The 18,385-nt window shown below is 41.8% G+C and overlaps 1 protein-coding gene across 2 annotated transcripts in view; it reads left to right on the top strand.

Annotated features, from left to right (window-relative positions):
- uba7 (ubiquitin-like modifier activating enzyme 7) overlaps window positions 1–18,385 on the top strand; it is a 45,501-nt gene that overhangs the window by 15,706 nt on the left and 11,410 nt on the right. For both annotated transcript variants that reach the window (XM_029249940.1, XM_018756645.2), the window contains 5 exons: window positions 1,150–1,224; window positions 1,818–2,007; window positions 2,138–2,229; window positions 3,671–3,763; window positions 5,861–6,052. In XM_029249940.1, the coding sequence (XP_029105773.1) occupies window positions 1,150–1,224; window positions 1,818–2,007; window positions 2,138–2,229; window positions 3,671–3,763; window positions 5,861–6,052 (642 nt within the window). The remainder of the gene's footprint in view (window positions 1–1,149; window positions 1,225–1,817; window positions 2,008–2,137; window positions 2,230–3,670; window positions 3,764–5,860; window positions 6,053–18,385) is intronic.

The following is an 18,385-nucleotide window of genomic DNA, read 5'->3' as shown; positions in this document are numbered from 1 at the left end:
AGAGAGTCCTTCCATCTGCTCCATGTGTAACTCCCAGCTACTTTCCAGGGGAGTCTGATAAAGCTGTTAAAGGCATTGTTATAAAATCTCAGCACTAAGAACTAGGATTCTCAGAACTGAAGTAGTGAATTCTTTGGACCATTGAGGTTCCCTGGACTTTCTAGTTTGAATGTAGATTTATTGTACTGTATAATGTTAGAGAAAATTTGCCAGATGGCTCCCAGACTATGACATAAATGGAATGGAAACTCAAGTGTGGGTGTGCCTCCTCTCCACATACTGCCCAGTTAAAATTGCTTCTCTGGCATTTTGTGAAAGAATTACATTAGGGTGTATTGGATTACCACAAAAAATGTTGTGTATATGCAAAAACTTAAGTTGGTATGTCTAAATGTGGCCTTTTGGTGGCTTTTTCTGAGTTGAAATACTGGACATCTGCCATTTTTATTCCCAATGGGAAAACAGGTCTCTGAGGATGTGGTGATGCAGTCACTTTGCTGGGGAGGGAAGAATGGATCGCTTCCTTTGCACAACCACACAGTGGCTTTGCACGTTGGACAGATATATGGAACAGATGTTTCTGTGTGGCTTTTGGTTCAAAGGTTTTTGCTTGTATGGTACCCCATCCTTACAGCAGCTGCCCCCCGATGGGAGTGCTGAAATACCCCAAGCTGCCAACAATAGGCACCGGGGGTAGATTGAGCTAAGATACCAAGAAATGGCAGAGTCTGACTCTGAGCAGCAGCTTTTGCTGGAATACCCATCAATGGACAGAAACTGAAACAAAGCAGGGGGCTAGAAGCCCTGTATGCTCCTTTTTGACAGCTCCATGGTAGATCAAAGATCCCACTAGCTTCTGGCCCCATGCAGTGTATCTGCTCTGTTCCCTTATCAGAGGACAAATTGTCTACTACATACAGTAGTGGTTCTAACATTCTTTTGACTTCCTCATACAGAAAGGGGTCTTTTCGCATTGTTAAAGTTGAATCATGACAATAACATAAAAAAATCCAGGACATCTTCCACATCTGTTAAATAGAAAACCCTCGGATGGTTTTGTGTTTTAGATGCTGTTGTATTTATGCTTGTGTGAGTGCCCACTTGTTTGAGCCATGTTTAAATTTAAGTCCTTTGACTTTTCCTTCTCAGATGACAAGCTCTGGTTTGCCTTTCTGGTCTGGCCAAAAGAAGTGTCCACATCCCTTGACCTTTAGTCCAAACAATGTAAGTTTTACAACCTGCTTCACCATGCATTCCATATGCTACAGATATCATTCAATTAGTATTATTCTTACAGTGTATTATTCACACTGTCTTGAGGTTTGGGCCACTTATCTAAAAAAATGAATAAGACCACTGAAATGTAAATAAGTGATCATGAAGAAACCATCAAATGCATAAAGTCAGCACCAGTCAGTCTGCCCCATGAATATCAAGTTTTCTGTAGCTTCCAGACTAAAATGTTCTGTATTATAGTCAGTTTGATCAGGGGCAGGCACAGGCGTCAAGCGTGAGGTCATGGGCGTGACAGTTTCCCCATCTTTACTTTTAAAGTTATCTTGGTAGCCTTGATATTCTGGAAGAAAATTGTCTCTTTCTTTGTGAAATTCTTTCTGTGTAATTTATGCAACTTTATTATTAAACATATACATTAAAAGCATTTTGTCTAAATTGGATGATTATATTCTTATAAATGTTGCCTTTCTGCACAAAATACAAGAATGTATGTGACATTATTGCTTATATTACTTTGAATCTAACTTGACCATGATGGCATATGCAGTGCATTTTTTATATTTGTCTGCCTTATCGTACAGGCCACCCATATGGATTACATCATAGCAGCAGCAAACCTCTATGCACAGATTTATAAGATCAAGGGAACACGAGACCGTAACACCATCAGGGAAGTCCTTGAAAAGGTCCATGTGCCTTCCTTCACGCCCAAGTCTGGCGTAAAAATCCATGTCACGGACCAGGACATGGAGAAAGACAAGGAAAATGTTGGTGAGGGGAAGCAAACATTGCATATGTTTTTGTACGGTCTCATTAACCAATGGCATAATGTGGTCATCTCCCATACAGCATTCTTTAAATGACTGTTTCAACAACACTGTCTCCATTCACTTTCTCTTAGACACAGCCCACCTGCTGAAGCTAAAGAATGAGCTGGCCTCCACTCCAGGGAACAGCACCACTCTCAGGATGCACCCCATTGAGTTTGAGAAGGTAATAATCTTATATTTGACCTGCCTTCACAACAAGTACTCAGACCTGAGACAGTGTGACTATTTTACCATTGAATGAGCACTCTGAGAGGGCTGTTAGGAAACCTCTTGGAGACATGCATGACCACTTCATTCTCTGTGCTCTAGCGGCCCTGTCTACAAGTAGCCTAGGTAGGATCACCAGAAGAACAGCAGTCTCCTGTGTTCTTCACCCTGACAGCCACATGTCACATGTTCTGAACGTCCCAAGCCAGGACAAGCACAAGCAGAGCTCTGTAGGCTTTGAAAAATGTGATGAAAAGGTCAGATTGCTATTGAAAAGTGCAAGGCTCTTCGTCACTGAAGCTCCCTTCTTCCCTTGAGCTCTGGATCCTTGAAGTGTGGTGTTCCTGCAGGGCATGAGGCCAGTTCTTTGAATCAGGGCCCCAGTGCACCAGTGAGTCCTCAGTCAGGGCTTCCCAATGCTGCTGGGCCTTTGTCCTTGTCTTTGTCATCTGCTTGAAAGGCTGTGAGGAGGGGGGGCAAACGATGCATGAGGTTCTGTGGACACAGAAGTATATCAGGTGTTGTTTGCCTTGTGTGACTCAGGTCTACACCAGACAACCCCCACTATATGCTCCTCTGATTGCTGCACACTCACCACCTGCCCAGGTTTCGCAGGAGATATGTGAAGTGTGTCGAGAGATTCTAAGGGCATCAAGTTGCTTGAACTAACTACCTAATGCTCCCCCCGGGTACCTCAATGACAGTCGCTTCTTCATCCTTTGAAGTACTGCATGGCTAAAGCATGACATCATGTGTTGCACTGTGCAAAAAGGAAATTAGACTTCAGTAACAATTGTGAAGAGTCCACACCTGATTAAGTATTTTAATCAAAGTGACACAGGCACGGAATTTACTTTTTGTGGGAAAAACCTATAGATAGAGAAGGTATCTTTTGCTCTAGAGATCACTTACGTTAGCATCTCACACACATACACAGGCTGAAACCGCTTATCCCGAGCGGGGTCGCAGCGAACTGGAGCCTAACCCAGCAACGCAGGGCATAGGGGTGGAGGGGGAGGGGACACACCCAGGATGGGACGCCAGTCCATCGCAAGGCACCCCAAGCAGGACTCGAACCCCATACCCCCCAGAGAGCGGCACTCAGCCAAGCCCACTGCACCACCGCACCCTCCAACATTAGTATTAGTATGTCATTAATTATATATTGAAATCTGAGTATACACAGAGGTCATTTGTAGTTATTGTCAAAAGTTTATATCATCTGTGTGCCCAGATCCAAATTCTTTGCCTTATCTGCAACAAAACTCTGAGAAAGAGTCTTGTGTGAAGTGTCACACTCTGCAACGAGCAAGACAATGATGACATTATGATGATAACCTGACTAAAAGATCATTATTCTGGAATTAAAAATGTGCTTAAAATGTCCCTGCATGCAGGATGATGATACAAATTTCCACATGGACTTCATTGTGGCTGCCTCGAACCTGAGAGCCGAAAACTATGGCATCCCCCCTGCTGACCGACTCAAGGTGAGAAAGGGGTGACATCATCATCCCCTCAGGGATACTAGGTGTGTTCTCAACATTTCCATGAAAACACTCAGTGTCTTACCTTTATAGTTTCAAATATGGTGAGGAGTCAGGATCCTGCAAAGTGTGTTTTCCACACCAGGTCTGACAGAAGCCTTAGAGACTCATGAAGGGTTTCCTGTATTAATCAATGGACTTTTCCTTAAAATGTAGTCTTGACTCACTTTCTCAGTGACTGTATTACATGGCACTGAGTTGGGGTAATCAGAAAAATGTTATTCCAAAATATGACAGATTGCCTTGTGTAACTGAAAGTAATGAGGACAACAGATGAAATGGTATGAAGTCATTTAAGAAGTTAAAATATATATTGAACTAGAGGTTAAGAAGACGTCTCTAAATCATAGCACTAATTTCCTTTGTTGTCCTCAATATAAAATATACTCGACAGGATAGATTGGCACAATGAATAATAATAATAATAAAATCTGTACATGTACTTTTTCTTTCAATTACCCGTAACATTCTGTTCTGACTTCAAGAGACACATCGCCGCTCTCGTGAGTATATACTATGAATGTGTTGTGCCCAGAAATGGGTTTCTGTGTTGCTGAGTGATGGTGTCACTTTAAATACAGCACTGGATAGGACTGTAGCTCTCTGTTTTTATTTGTAAGAGAGTCGTGAAGTTCTTTCCTCTGCAGCCCTGCCCCTCTGCCTGTCCTGTGTTAAAAGAGCACTTACAATTTCCTCTGCACCCCCCAATCCCCCACTGGTTGTCTTTGTGTAGAGTCATACATCTGCCCCACAGTGGGTGTGCTGGTTAAATGAGGCATACCCTTGCCAAAAAAGCAAAACTAATCACAGCACTTTACCTTCTCCCAAAGGTGTGTTACCTGAGCTTGGTATATGTTTTGCTATGTTAAGCAGGTGGGGCAGAGAAGAGGGGAGGCGTTTGTGAGGAGAGGATTGCATAGTTAAATACATAATACCTCTCAGCATGTGCAGTCACATATATTTCTTATGAATTCGTATTGTATTTCCTAATCTTGTGTTATTTTAGTTACTGCTGTATTTATAAACTGCAACTGAAACTTTCATTTATAAAAGTATCATAATAATGTAAATAAATTCCCTTGCAATTGTTTTATAAACCCATCCCATGCCTGAAAAGCTGTATTTATTGTGGGCCAAAAACAGAGGCAGGAATTACAGTAGACGGTATCACAAGTGAACATTTGTTTCCTTCTTCCTTTCTGCTATTTCTTTTCTGTGTTTTAGTAAACAATATGTTTTAGTAACAGTACACCTTTTGCACTGAGACCTTTAGCAGCTGGTGGTGTTTTGTCCCTGGATCTGAACAAGCCATTTTTCTCAACTGCCTTATTTATTTCTCTGTCTATAATTGCCTCTCTCTCTTATATTTGTTTTCTCTTTTACTGAAGTTTCTGCAGCTGAGACATTTTGCCTGCATTTTCCATTGTTCTTACCATGTCTGGGTTGAATAAACTTCCGCTATGTATTCAGATATTAATAAACATTTAATAACTTTTTAGACATCCAACGGAATTCTAAACAAAAATACTGATTGCCAACTTTGCACAGAAAAAAAAAAACACCTGAAGTGAACTGATACACAGAATAACTTAGCTAAATTTCTTCATTTTCAGTGAGGAAATAGGACTGCAGATGGAACGATATTATTGCAATGAGAAACATGAAAGACATGCGGGGAAAATTGAATCTCTAAAGCCTGGCAGGTGTTTAACCTGTTTTAAAGTGTCTCAGCCTCTTTAGTAAAATGATAAACGTACCATGAGACAGGATATTCACGTAGAAATGATGAAGAGATATCTTCCGAGATCCTGTGGCCAAGCAACTTAAGAACAACACGTCTTTCGCGTTCATTCAGTTGCTTAGCAACCTGTTTACAACATTAATTTCAGTAGATTAAAATTTCACTCATTCCAAAGAAGTTCTCTGTTTAGATGTTCAGCAGCAACCCTTCAGGTCCCTTAAATTTGAAACATTTTGGTTAGAGGTCTGCTGACTTTAATAGTTTGCCTCTTGATATCCAAACCTCTTTCCCATCTTCAGAGTAAGCTGGTCGCTGGGCGAATCATCCCAGCCATTGCCACGACCACAGCTGCAGTGGCAGGACTCATGTGCCTGGAGCTCTACAAATTGGTCCAGGGTCACCGAAGGATTGAATTGTACCGCCCAGCCTTCCTCAACCTGGCAGTCCAGACGTGTGTCTTCTACCAGCCCCTCGCACCCCAACTTTTCACAGTGAGTGATCAGTGCCCATGGTAAGATGTGTATGTTTACATGAGCGCTGCAGAATGTGCACATATGCAAGGTTTTACAGGCATGTTCTGGGTTCCTAAGTGGGTGATGTATAGACTGAACTCTGTGTCATGTGTGGTTTGTGCCTCGTACATGTGTAGATAAATGATGTTTTGTCTCCTGTTAAGAGACAGCTCTGTTTGAGAGAGTGAGGCAAGGTGGTACTATCACCACAGAGACTGCGGATAAGCTTTCTATTAAACTTGAAGGCACCCACACCTGGAGTCCGAAGACACAGGAAACCGAGTCAGAACTCTGTTAGTGCAGACAGCCGAAGGGAAGGCCAGGGGAGGCAGGCACAGTCGGCATGAGCTCCCCCAGTCAACTGTAAGTCTGTCTGGCTGTGCATACCTTCCCACAGAAATCCCCCTGCAGGAGGTTTCTGCAGACAGAGCTCAGGTGGGAATTTACCTGTGACCTTTGCCAGGGGCAAGGGCTGCATGCCATCAGGTCAAAATGCACAGGAGTATGCAATTGAAATTCAGATACAATTATCAGAATAATGGATTTTTAGTTTCCTAGCCCCTTGTGCAGTAGAATTAAATGCAAAACAAAGAAATACTTCAGTTATGAATTAAGTTAACTGATCAAACCAATATTTTTATTATGCATATTTTTGAGATGGAGTCAGTGTTAAAAATTGGATCAAGTAAGTCATTCCTGTGGATGAACTTTGGTATGTAATTTTAGATCTTTTGCCTAGTTTCTGCATTAGGAACTTTCACATGAAGAGAAGGAATACAGTGCAAGGTCTGGTTTTAGTTTCTTTGTACCAAGAAGGACCAGGGTGTGACTTTTGCTCCCCTGCCACCTGCGTTTGTGATGTGTACACAGTGATCCCAGTGGTCACTTGCTGCTAGTTGTTCTACAGAAGCCATATGTCATCCACCTTCTGGAGAGTGTTAAACCTCATATCTGAGCCAAGAGCTGCCAGTAGCTATGTACAGGCAGCTAGGAGGTTGACCGACCCACTTCCTGTGCAGAGGAACCGGATCTAGAGCTGCTGACAGGGCAGAAGTGGTGACAGAATCTAGGAAGCAAACTTGGAGTTTCAAACCATTCCTCATGTCATCACCTTCACCCGTTCCACCAACATCACCACATGCACATGGTCCCTGCGCTGTCTTCCTGCCATCTGGTCACCTCCTGGTGTCCTGATTAAGTCAGTATCTATGGAGGTGCTTGGCCTTCTCAGACATCGGCCACGCTGTAATGGAGGCCATCACTGGGCACCTGAGGTTTGTTGTGTTTCTTGTGCAAAGCAGGATATGGTGTACTAGAGGAGCAGGGTCACTGGAGCATGGAGCTCTTTGTTTGTCAAGAAGGATGTAAGTGGCTTTTTGGTTGTTGAAACGTGTTCCTCATCCAAGGAATCAAAGTCTTTTCACAGAGAAGATACATGATTCCAGTACAGCATTCTGAGCTTTCTCATCACATGATATCTTTATCTGCAAGGCGGCTGGCTTTGTTTTGTGTGGCACCTTCAGCTATGATTGCCACGGAAGCTGAGCCACGCCGTTTCAGGGCTCTCCCTGCCGATTAGCCTCTCAGAGAGAAAGTGACCCCTGATCTATTTGGGCACTTGGGGTTTCACAGACAACCCTTGTGAAGGTGACCGACGTTCACCTTGAACGCATGACTTCATCAGCACCTCCTGACTAGCGAATGTCTATGAGAAAGCCTTCTGGGTTTCCTGTTACAAGTGGCTAATTTGTTAAATCACACCATAATGTTTGCACTGGGTTATATCATGTGATAATCTTGAGTCTGGGGGTTTTTAGTTTCTGCAGAAAAGACATTCATTTAACCCTTGAGCCAGAAAGAGCAGCTTTCCTGCAATGAAAGGACATAACCGAACAAACACGTCTTTAGGGTAGGTGTACAATTTCACAGATCTGACCCAGCAGCAGATTAGTGGGTCTGCTCAAGTCTAGCTGAGCTGAGACTTCAAGAATTTGCTGTAGACTCCTGCTTCAGGTCTCTGCTAACATTTATGAGCTGTCTTTATCCTGGGGTACTGCTGTCGCTCTCTCCCAGAAACACTATACTCCAGTGCACCCTTTCTCTGTCGGAGTGGGGTGACCTGTAGTCAAGAAGGTACAGTGCAGCGATAAGTTTAAGAACACATTGTTGGAAAATAGATTCTTCAGAAGACATTTGCTTCACACTTTTTCAGCAGGAAATGAGCCCAAATGTCTGTTCCAGCTGTTCTGCTGCTGTTCCTAGAGATGTATCACATTTGTGGGTTGCTTTGCTCTCTTCTCTGTCCACTTTGTCCCGTACACGTGTTGCACAGGCTGTCCGTGTGTACTCATGTTTTTCACCTGTACTATAGAGCTTATGAAGTACATTGTGTTTCTTGCCTGCTTGGGGAGGTGTGTTTGTTCATGCAGGAGTAAATAGGTATGTTCTCCAGCTGTAATGGTGAGGGAAGTCTATTGACCCTCCGGGGGTAGATATGTACGCTTTCTGTGTACCAGTTAATTAAGTGAATTATTGTTTAAAATGCTCAGAAGACTTTGGAAATGCTAATGCCTTCAGCTGTAATTACTTTAATAATTGTTATTTTAATAAACCTGACATCACTTTTTGCACTGTATGTCTTCAATTAAAAGAGTTTCATCATTCACTGAAAAGCAACACATTTAAATATTTTAGCAATAGATATATATATATGCAAAATAATTTAAATGTCTTTGAGTTTTTCTCTAGACTAAATTACCACTTTTGAATTATATGCATGCTGCAGCTGTTTGATCTCCCCAGAAACGTCACATTAAATATTCTCATATTAGAATTACTTACCAGTCGCTCAGCTCCACGTATGAATGGCAAAACTCATTGAAAAGTAAATATTTTTAAGATGAGTGTAACTTTTTTAAATGGCCTAATACTCTTCTAATGATCACTTTTAGCAAAATGAAGGAAGGGGAACGCTTTCAGCAGCAGGGAACATAAACACTGACACTTCTCAGCTTACGCACTAGTAACTCAATATGTGCTGCCTGTGTTTTGGTGCCTGTGCCGTATTTTGAGGCAGCGCTTTCCCGGGGCGAACAGCCTTGCAGGGAATAGCGCTGTGATACGAGGAATAAACGCTTCACAGATGAGATTTGTGGGGCTGTTTTTGGCTTCAGGGAGTGCAAACGTGCATCAGCCCAGTTACTGCTCTCTGTGCAGACATATTACTGCAGGGCTCTGACGTGGTGCTGCGGTCCACCTCCGAGAGCCTCGCATTCTTTGGCCCAGACCTGTTCCACAGATGTTTGGCCTTGAGAGAACCTTTCAAGCGAGAGCTCTGCAGAATTTCTCCATACACAGGTCTCTGTCTCAAACATTTTGGGTATTCACTGGAGATGTGTCTCTCGGGCCCCAGAAAAGGCTAACTTCTTGCGACAGGGTGAGGGTCAGGATGAGGCAAGGAGTCACCCCGAGGTGGAATTTAATCCCTTCATGTGACAACTAGACACTGACATGGTAAAAGTTGGGTAAACTGACATCTGGGTTACCCTGTGACTGACCTGGCGTGACTTGACCCGAGACAAACCAGAAAAGGAAAACAACTGCTGGTGAAAAGCTAAAAAGTCGTGAGGGATGGACAAAAGGAGAGGCTGACTAATGATGCACGCTCAGTGATGACAGACAGGACTCGTGCTGGTGTGTGTTGCTCTTTCTGCATCACAAGGAGGCGAGGAAATGTTTTATGCTTCTGAATTTTTAAAATCTGTTTATTCCCTTGCCATGTGTGAGAGATCATCACAGGCATCCTGCCCAGGGTACCCTAGAATGGGCTCTGGGTGACCACAATGAATGAACGACTGAATGCTAATTCACTATACATCTGTAAATTAATTCTAATAAGAAGTCAAAATCTGCAGCAGATTAAATTTTAAAACTTGTGCATAGTTTTGTAAAATATGTGGCTGTATCAGATGCAGAACAAATATTTATCCATTGTAATATGACTATTATTTTAGGAAACAGAGAAACTTCACTAGACTTGAATTTTTCGTTTTGATTTAGACTCCTTTGATCTTTCACTTGAACTGAAAGAGGAGGGAGTAAATCTCATATTTTAAAATTAAATTAAATCCCCTTCAACAGCCCACACTGGCGGAATATTCACTTTCTCTGGAGTCTCACATTCTGTTTTAACACGGGGTGTGTTACTCTCATTTGTATCCTTTGTTTTTACTGTGATGCTCCTTGCAGTGTGAAAGTCACCAATGTGTTAATAAATCCACTGGTAAGACAGACATGTTCTAAGGCATAGATACTTGTCTCCGTTTTATCGGAGCAGAAAAGCGAGCACATTCTCTTGACTATACACCAGGGTGGTGTTGTTTTTTTTTAAAAGGATTTGCTATCCCCTTCATCCATGACCTTGAAACAGAATTTGCTGGGCAGTACCAAATCCCAACCCCCAACAATCTTCCAGCATAAGTCTCAATTAAGCAAGGCATTTTATTCTAGAGACTTTCCAGGTATTTTTGAGGCCTTTTGAAATAGTTTCCACTGCTGTTTCTGTGGTGGCTGTTCCACACCCCTAACTGAATGAGTTGCACTGGAGTATAAGCTCTTGGGATGAGCGGAGTTCAGTCCTCACTGTGCTCCCTGAGGATCCTTGCTGAACTGACCCCTATTTCCGTCCTTCACAGGAAGACACATATTGGAACCAGATTTCCTAGCGCTCCTGTGATCTCACATCATTTCTAATTGTTTGCAGCCTTACTCGTGAACTCTTAAATTCATAGTTGTCTGTGTAGGTTATAATGTTTTTTTAATTATAGCTTTTTTCTGTTCTCTAGTATTTTGTAGTTAATACAATATTGCCCCATGAAATATAATCATTTTAAAAAAGTTTTAAATCATCTCTCCATAATATAGCAATGTCTTTCTTTGCAACCTGATTAATTGTGCTAGTTGTATCGCTGAACTCCAAAGTACAGGGGAAAATTTTAAATGAGATTTTCTGTATCTTTTGATTAAGCAATAGGTTGCTCTTATTGTTAAGAAACTTACTTGCTAATAGTTAAGAAACTTACATTCCTTTACTAGTTCCATGTCAGGTAACAAACCTGCCTGAAGCGCTCATATTTTTGGAATTGCTTCCAGGCAAATGCTCAGTTCCACTACTATGTTTATTCAAATGCTGTGTTGATTTTTATGTGGAAGAGGAGGTGGAGACTACTGGGGGTTGTAACTTTGAGGTGAGCATATGCCAGGGGTTAACTGATGAAGCAAGGCGTGTGCAAGCATTGACTCTGAAATTGCCAACCCTACTCACTGATGACAGGGAAGGCCTTCATGTTGGTCGTGTGCCACCTGCTAGCATGGAAAAGTAAAGGGTTGCCTTTAGCATGTGGCACGATACTTTTAGCTTTCTCACGGTGAAAAGGTTAAGATGTGGCCATAGGTTTCCAGAGTTCCTTGGGAGGGGTTCTCTGAAGGGCTTGGCTTAGCATGGTAGCTCTTGCTGGGGTTCTCAGACACTCACGGCTAATTGCATGCTGTGCGTGCCGATGCTGAGGGTCACCGGTTGTTGTACAGTCATTGTGGGTTCCTTCTCTTTTCGTCCCCCCGGCTGACATTCCTTCTGTGGTGATGGAGTTTCCCCAGGACCGAGTGCTCCTCCGCAGCTTCGTCATCTATTTTGAGCAAACCCGCATATCCCTACCAAAGTCATGAGGTTCCAAAGTTGTGGTGTTTTGTCGACTAAGCACCTATAAAAGAAAAGCAATTTTTTTTCATTTCAGCAGCGTTTTTGATTTTAGTTTCTTGAATGCTACACTGGTGTTCTATAATTGCGTGCAAAAATCAACTGGGCATTCCCCCCCTATTATTTTCAGAGCTGGGAGATGCAACCCATTTGTACCTTTGTGTTTCAAACCTGGAGCACTCAGGTGCTCGTCGGCTTCCCAGGGGTTTTCTTTCGGTGGAAAATTCTTGGCTTTTTCACTTTTCATTTGAAGTCTTTCAGACATTTCTTCTGCACCAGTGCTTTCACTCTAGCTGACTGCAAGGCTTTTGTTCTCTACTGTGCTGGCACATATGCTTACCTAGCCAGGTTTTTTTTAGATGGGTGGGACTTCTTGCTAACCAAACAGGTGATGTTGGCTTGCAGGAGAAAAAAACAATATAAGCCAACCTTGGTTAAAGTGTGAGGTGAATTTGTTAATTTAATTATATTTTATGTATACAAGTGATATGTCACAATGTGATATAATGTCTTTTTTTTTTAACTGACAGTGATTTACCTATTTATACATTGAGGTCATTTTTACTGGAACAGGGCATGTACTTTGCTCAAGTGTCCTACAGCAGCAGGTGGGTTTCAAACTTGCAATCCTCAAGTCAAAAGGTGGTTGTTCTATCCAGTATGCTCCCTGCTGCCCCCACGAATGATAGTGTTTATGTTTGAGTTTTTGAGTAGGCGCTACCTTTAAAGACACATCATTTTTATAATAGAAAATTCAAGTTTTAACTCAATTTGAAACAGCCTGGCTCAAGGAAAAATGTCAGGTTGATATCTGCCTCTATCTTCTAACTCACAACAAGAAAAGAGTCTCGGTCTCAGTTCCCTGCCTACCACACAGGGTTTACTCCTAGTACTAAACATCCCCTTTGACACTGATCTGACCATAACTACCATGTGGCAGGAAGACCAGCTGGGTGTTTCTTACCAGCCTGGCTTCAGGATAACAAAGGGAGAAACTTTGTAAGCTCCAAGTATCTGAAGCTTTTTATGTGGTGTTCTAAGTTCTAGTTTGTGGTGCTCTTCTCTTGTGTTGTTGCTTCTCTAAAGTCGTCGGGCAAGCTGACACATTTTCACAGGATTATTTGGGGAAGTGCAGAAATACCCCTTTGGTTACTGGGAAAGATGACATTTACTGGTACTGAAAATGTTTTTTTCATCTGTATCTAAAGAAAACATCTAATTTGCTTTATTTTGTTTGGTGAAACCCTGCCTTTTTCTGACAAACAAAACTATAGATAGACATCTGTTGCATTAATTAATAGGTAGAATTTTCACTTTATGGTAAGATGCTATGGTTGAAATATCCTGTATTTTAATTTTCGGTCATTTTCAATTTGGCTTTAAAATGTATTCACTATGAGCAGGTTAAATTATCAGGGTTATTGTCATTTTGTTCTCCATGAATGCAATCAGGTTTGCAAGTAGTTTTGAGAATAATGTGATAAATTACACCTTCTGCAATTTGGACACATTTGTGCTTCAGGTTAATGAGGTTCGTGTTTCACATGTTAAATCCATTTAGGCAGTGTTAACAGAGCTGGGCTGCACTGTGGTGATGTCTCCTTTTGTTTTGTCTTTTGCTCAGTACAAAATCCCATTTCAAAGCCATTATCATCTCTCTCCACTGCACTGAATTAGAGCAGCATGTGGGACTGATTTGGCGAGCAAAGGTCCTAGTGAATGCTGAATAGCTCTTCTTCGCTTGTGATGATCTCTCACAGACTGAGATGTCGGGGGAGAAGGCCTGGCCTCAGGTCCCAGAGTAGGACCTCATTACTAGGGATAATTCCCTTATCTGTGTCTCATGAGCTGCTTTGAGCTGACTTCCAGCAGCATCTCTGCACAGAGCTTCAGTTTACCACTTATTCAAAGTCCTGCTTTAAAGTAGAGAAAAACGATTAGTTTGTTTCGACTTTTACTTTTGAATGCCATTTTGCCTTCATTTCCAAACAGTCAACTCAAGTTTTCCAAACCATGTCCAGCAGTGTTAAGTCAGTCTTTGGAGAGAAAATATGTATGACTAATGCAGGTTCCAGTGTATTGGATGGATCCATGATTTGAAACCGGGCTAAAGGTCCACTCGGGGCTGAGTAAAGGGCTTTTTCCTCATTGTAAATCCCACATATATCACTTCCTCGTAGCCTTTGTTGTTTGCAGCATACTGATTTGTTTAGTATGAATATTGATGCCCTTAAATACGGTTCTTTGCTTTGTATCATACAAACTTGTTTTTGTGCAAATATTTTAATTCACAGGAATGTGAATACAATATGATGTAGTCCAGCTGGAAGGGAAGCAGAAGTTTTGCATTGTTTCTTCCTCTCTCTTCAACTAACAACATACTTATTTTTGTTGTTCTTAAAAGTCATTAAATCTTTATATTTGTTTTTTTACTGGTGTTCTTAGTAAAATATGTGATTTACTGGAACTCAGTTCTCACCCCCCACCCCTCACAAAATGTTATTAAAAAAAACTGGCGACCAACCAAGGGTGCTGCATTTGTTTCCCACCAGATCGAATGTGATATCATTCCCAGACTCCAACTGTCCATGTAATCCTGGGATCAACATTCCCACAGTTGTTTACTGACCCGATAGCTAAAGTCCAGTTTAAAGAATATAGAAGCAAAATGCTGCACCGGTTGAAGCAAACTGACAAGAAAAGAGCAAAAATCACATTTCTTCTTACATGATACACCAGGTTTGGTGTCTGGTGCACATCAATATGCAGAGTATGAGGATTGTATTAGAGCTAAAATGTGAAGGCAGCCAAACTTAGGTAAGAAGAAAGGAAAAAATAAGGATAGGCAGAATAATGAGTGACCCGTTGTAAGTAATGTATCTAGCAGTGTGAGTTACCTTGGTGAATAAAGTGTGTGGGTTGATAACACCACATAGAGTTCATTGGCAGTCGCTTGGGAGAAAAGCGTCTGTTAAATGAATAAATGTAATGTAAAATGTAATAACCCACTTGGTTAAGAGGCATTTTATTTAATATATAATTTAAAGAACACTGTTATATTAAAGTTCTTCCTGTGTGAAAAATAAATATATACAGAAACATGCACAAGTATTTCTGATGTTTCCTGTGTTTACTTTAGTTCTATTCTGGAACCATCTGATCTTAAAATATGCTGTTTTGTTATGCTGCCAATTAGATTTTCTGAGAAAACAATGGCGGCGTTGAGGGTACAGTGAAAATAATGTAGTACCATCACACTGACCCAGAAGTCAGCAGTGTAAGGATGTTTGGTTTACTGGCATGAGCTACAGGAGTTGTGTAGTTGCATTCGTTGTGAAGAACCTCTCAGTTGGTGAGTTGCGTCTTGAAAGATTCATTTGTAGGGAAAGTTACAGATGAATATCACTGCAATCCCCACTTGGTAGATTCAGTTTACGTTTAAAGCCCACCACTTATCCACAGATAACAGTTGCAGGACATGCAAAAGTTTCTCTGCCCCTGCTCTCTCTCAGTTTAACTGGACACAGCATTGCCAGATTTTGGGGTGCAGAGTTCGTGGAGTGGATTACAGAGAACATCACCCTGGTATTTTAACAAGCTCACCAGCAATAACTGAAATTTCCATGCTTATTATCCAGCATCCAGGGGGTCAATAAGAGGAACGTAGTCACCGTGGTTGATGTTCCCTTTTGTTCTCTGTTATCCTGAGGATAAATGTCATGATCTTTCACCTCTGTGTAGCAGCTCCACTTTAAATGGCAGTTCTTTATCTGCAGGTGGATAAAGTAGAACTACAACACTGCAACATAGTGTTTTCAAAATCACATGGAATTCAGTGAAAATATACTTGATGAGCAAGAGGATTCATGCTCTATTGATTGTTGGTGTTACAACAATCAGTTGAGGGTGTCACTCCATGCCTGTTTGATTTATTTTTATCTCACCTCTACATTCTGGCACGTAACCCAGCCTGTGCAATTTGTGTATCCGAGATTAACATATTGCAAGTACACACTTGACTGATCGTTGCTTTGGTTCTGCTTTGCTCCAGAACAATGTGGTTGTGATGCAGCAATGAAACATGGGAAGTTTCCTGCTGCTGCTTAACGTAAAAACAGTGTCAGTAAAAACAAAAACAAGGAACTGCAATAAAGCACAGAGGGAGAGGGAGAAAGATAACTCCTAACAGGGTGCTGTTCTGTTTGTGTGTTTCAGTGCAGTGGAGAGGGTGTCCAGTGTAACCCTGTTCTTTTTTCTCTACAGTAACTTTGCTTGTTTGGGAAATAAAAGTCTCGAGTGAGGATGCCAAATTGCTGGTTATTTACCAGTGGACTACATCACATAAAAATGTATACGTTTTTTTTTTTTTTTTTTCTATACATGACAATAAAATGGCACCTCTGTTGTGATTTGAACAGTACCTATGGGATTTTGGGGCTGGTTTTCAGCAGAACTTCCTAAAAGGAAAAGGAGCCTGCAAGGACATTACCACATGACACCTCAGTTCTATCAGGATCACAGGCAGACAGAGAGAGGCTGTACTCCTCTAGTTATTCCAGAGCCAGATGTCAGTCAGACCTCTGTTAGAATTGAGTCGATCGGCTCACAGGGGATGGACGGACAGACGGAGAGAAAGAGAGAGTGCCCTTATACAGGAGACACAGCTGTGCTCGAGGCTCAAGGCCTCGTGAAAATGAGCTCATTCTGTAATTCCTTGCCACCCAGCCTGCTGCAGCTGGCTCTCATTGAGGATGTTGCATGTTTTAAGCATGAGACTCACAAATGCGGTGGCTTTTTCTGAAGGGCAGTGAGCACTGCCCTTTGAAAGCATGTGACATGGAAAAGAGCACATGGGAGCCAAACACAGAGGAGAATCTATTCATCTGCCCAAATAAGCCCTAACAAGGCCAGATATAAGTGTATATTATATGTACATTTATGCATTTGGCAGAAGCTTTTCTCCAAAGCAAAATACAATATGGAGTGAACAAAAATACATCATACTACCACACTGAGAGACAGAGATACAGACAAGCAATTCTCAAAGCACATTCCCATGAGATGTGATTTGTGACTTCTTTCAGGTTCAGCAGTTCTGAGGGAGAGAGGGAAGGATTTCTTTCAAATGCTCAATGACTGTTTATAAGGAACTAGTGCTGACATGCATGAGCAGCACTGGTCTGAACTATTAAGTGTTGTATCCCCATGTAGCTGCCATGCAGCTGTCATCACTAACATTAAAGGACAGTTCACAGATTCCTGTCAGACTTTCCCGTCTTCTTTGTGACAAAAGATTCAAAAAAGCACCCCAGTATTGAACTTGGTTGTGAGCGGATTTAATTTTATCACCCCCAATAAAGCAATCTTTCACTAAGCTTTTCTGACAAAGCTTGGAGTCTGTTTTTCACTGGAGTCAGGACTTAAAGGCTTTGATAAACACATAAAGTACTTGTGACTAAATATTCCCTCTACCCCTAAGTTTAAGGTACTTCACTTGGTTCTGTACCCCTGAACTTTGTTTCAGGAAACATTCAGCTGTGTAAATAGAAAAATATAAAATTGGAACGTCTGTTTGTTTTTGGCATGCTTTGGATAAAAGCATTTTCTAACAAAATAAATGAAAACAGTTGTTTTAAATTTCATGATAATAAACTTACGGGGTAGTGCATGGAGGGTGTGGTGGTGCAATGGGTCTCGCCTGTGCCTGCTTTCGGGTGGGTCTGGGGTTCAAGCCCCACTTGGAGTGCCTTGTGAGGAACTAGTGTCCCGTCCTGGGTGTGTCCCCTCCCCCTCCAGCCTTGCGCCTTGTGTTGCTGGGTTAGGCTCCAGTTTGCTGCAACCCAGCTTGGGACAAGCAGTTTCAGTCAACGTTAGTGTGTTATCTAACTTCTTTTGTCATTTTGCATGTGCTTGTTGTCTTTTCACAACTATGTGAAAGACTCGTTGTCATCAGTCAGCATCACTTAGAAAATGCAGTGTAAAGAGTGCACAATGCTGTATGTCACCCAGGACATCTTCAATATTTATCTGGTGGGTCCATCAGTGTAAGGTCTTTTTGTCACCCGGCAAACACACATACTTTGTTAAATGGTTGCTCAGCTTTGATAAGTTTCCTGGGGTAGTAAGTGGAAAATTATAATGTCCATTTGACACAAAGCAGAGTTTTAACTAGGGAATTGTGTCCCTCAGGCCTGTGTAACACAGTTCTGCAAATTAAAGAGTGTTAAATTTACAGGAAACACCTTCGTCCAAATTGTATGTTGTGAGTTGATGGAAAGACGTTAAGATGATGTAAAGGAAGATGTGTAATTAAGGAAACTTTGTTAGGCTTGAGCTGACAGACATTCGGAGGCCCGACAAATGTTTCGTGTTAGCTTAATACATCCACTGTGAGAAGAGCAGGGGCTCCTTAGCAGTGATACTAGCATGTTCCAGAGAATGTCAAAGGGAGACATATTTCCCATCCTCCACGCCTCTCCAGAAACAGTGACCTGCCACAGTCACATTGCCTCCGGCTGCCCTCTTCTAAATTATTCAACAGAGTCTGGTCCTGACCG

This window comes from Scleropages formosus, chromosome 2 (genome assembly GCF_900964775.1).
Source record: "Scleropages formosus chromosome 2, fSclFor1.1, whole genome shotgun sequence".
NCBI classification, from domain to species: domain Eukaryota; kingdom Metazoa; phylum Chordata; class Actinopteri; order Osteoglossiformes; family Osteoglossidae; genus Scleropages; species Scleropages formosus.
This window is presented reverse-complemented; position numbering and strand designations above follow the sequence as displayed.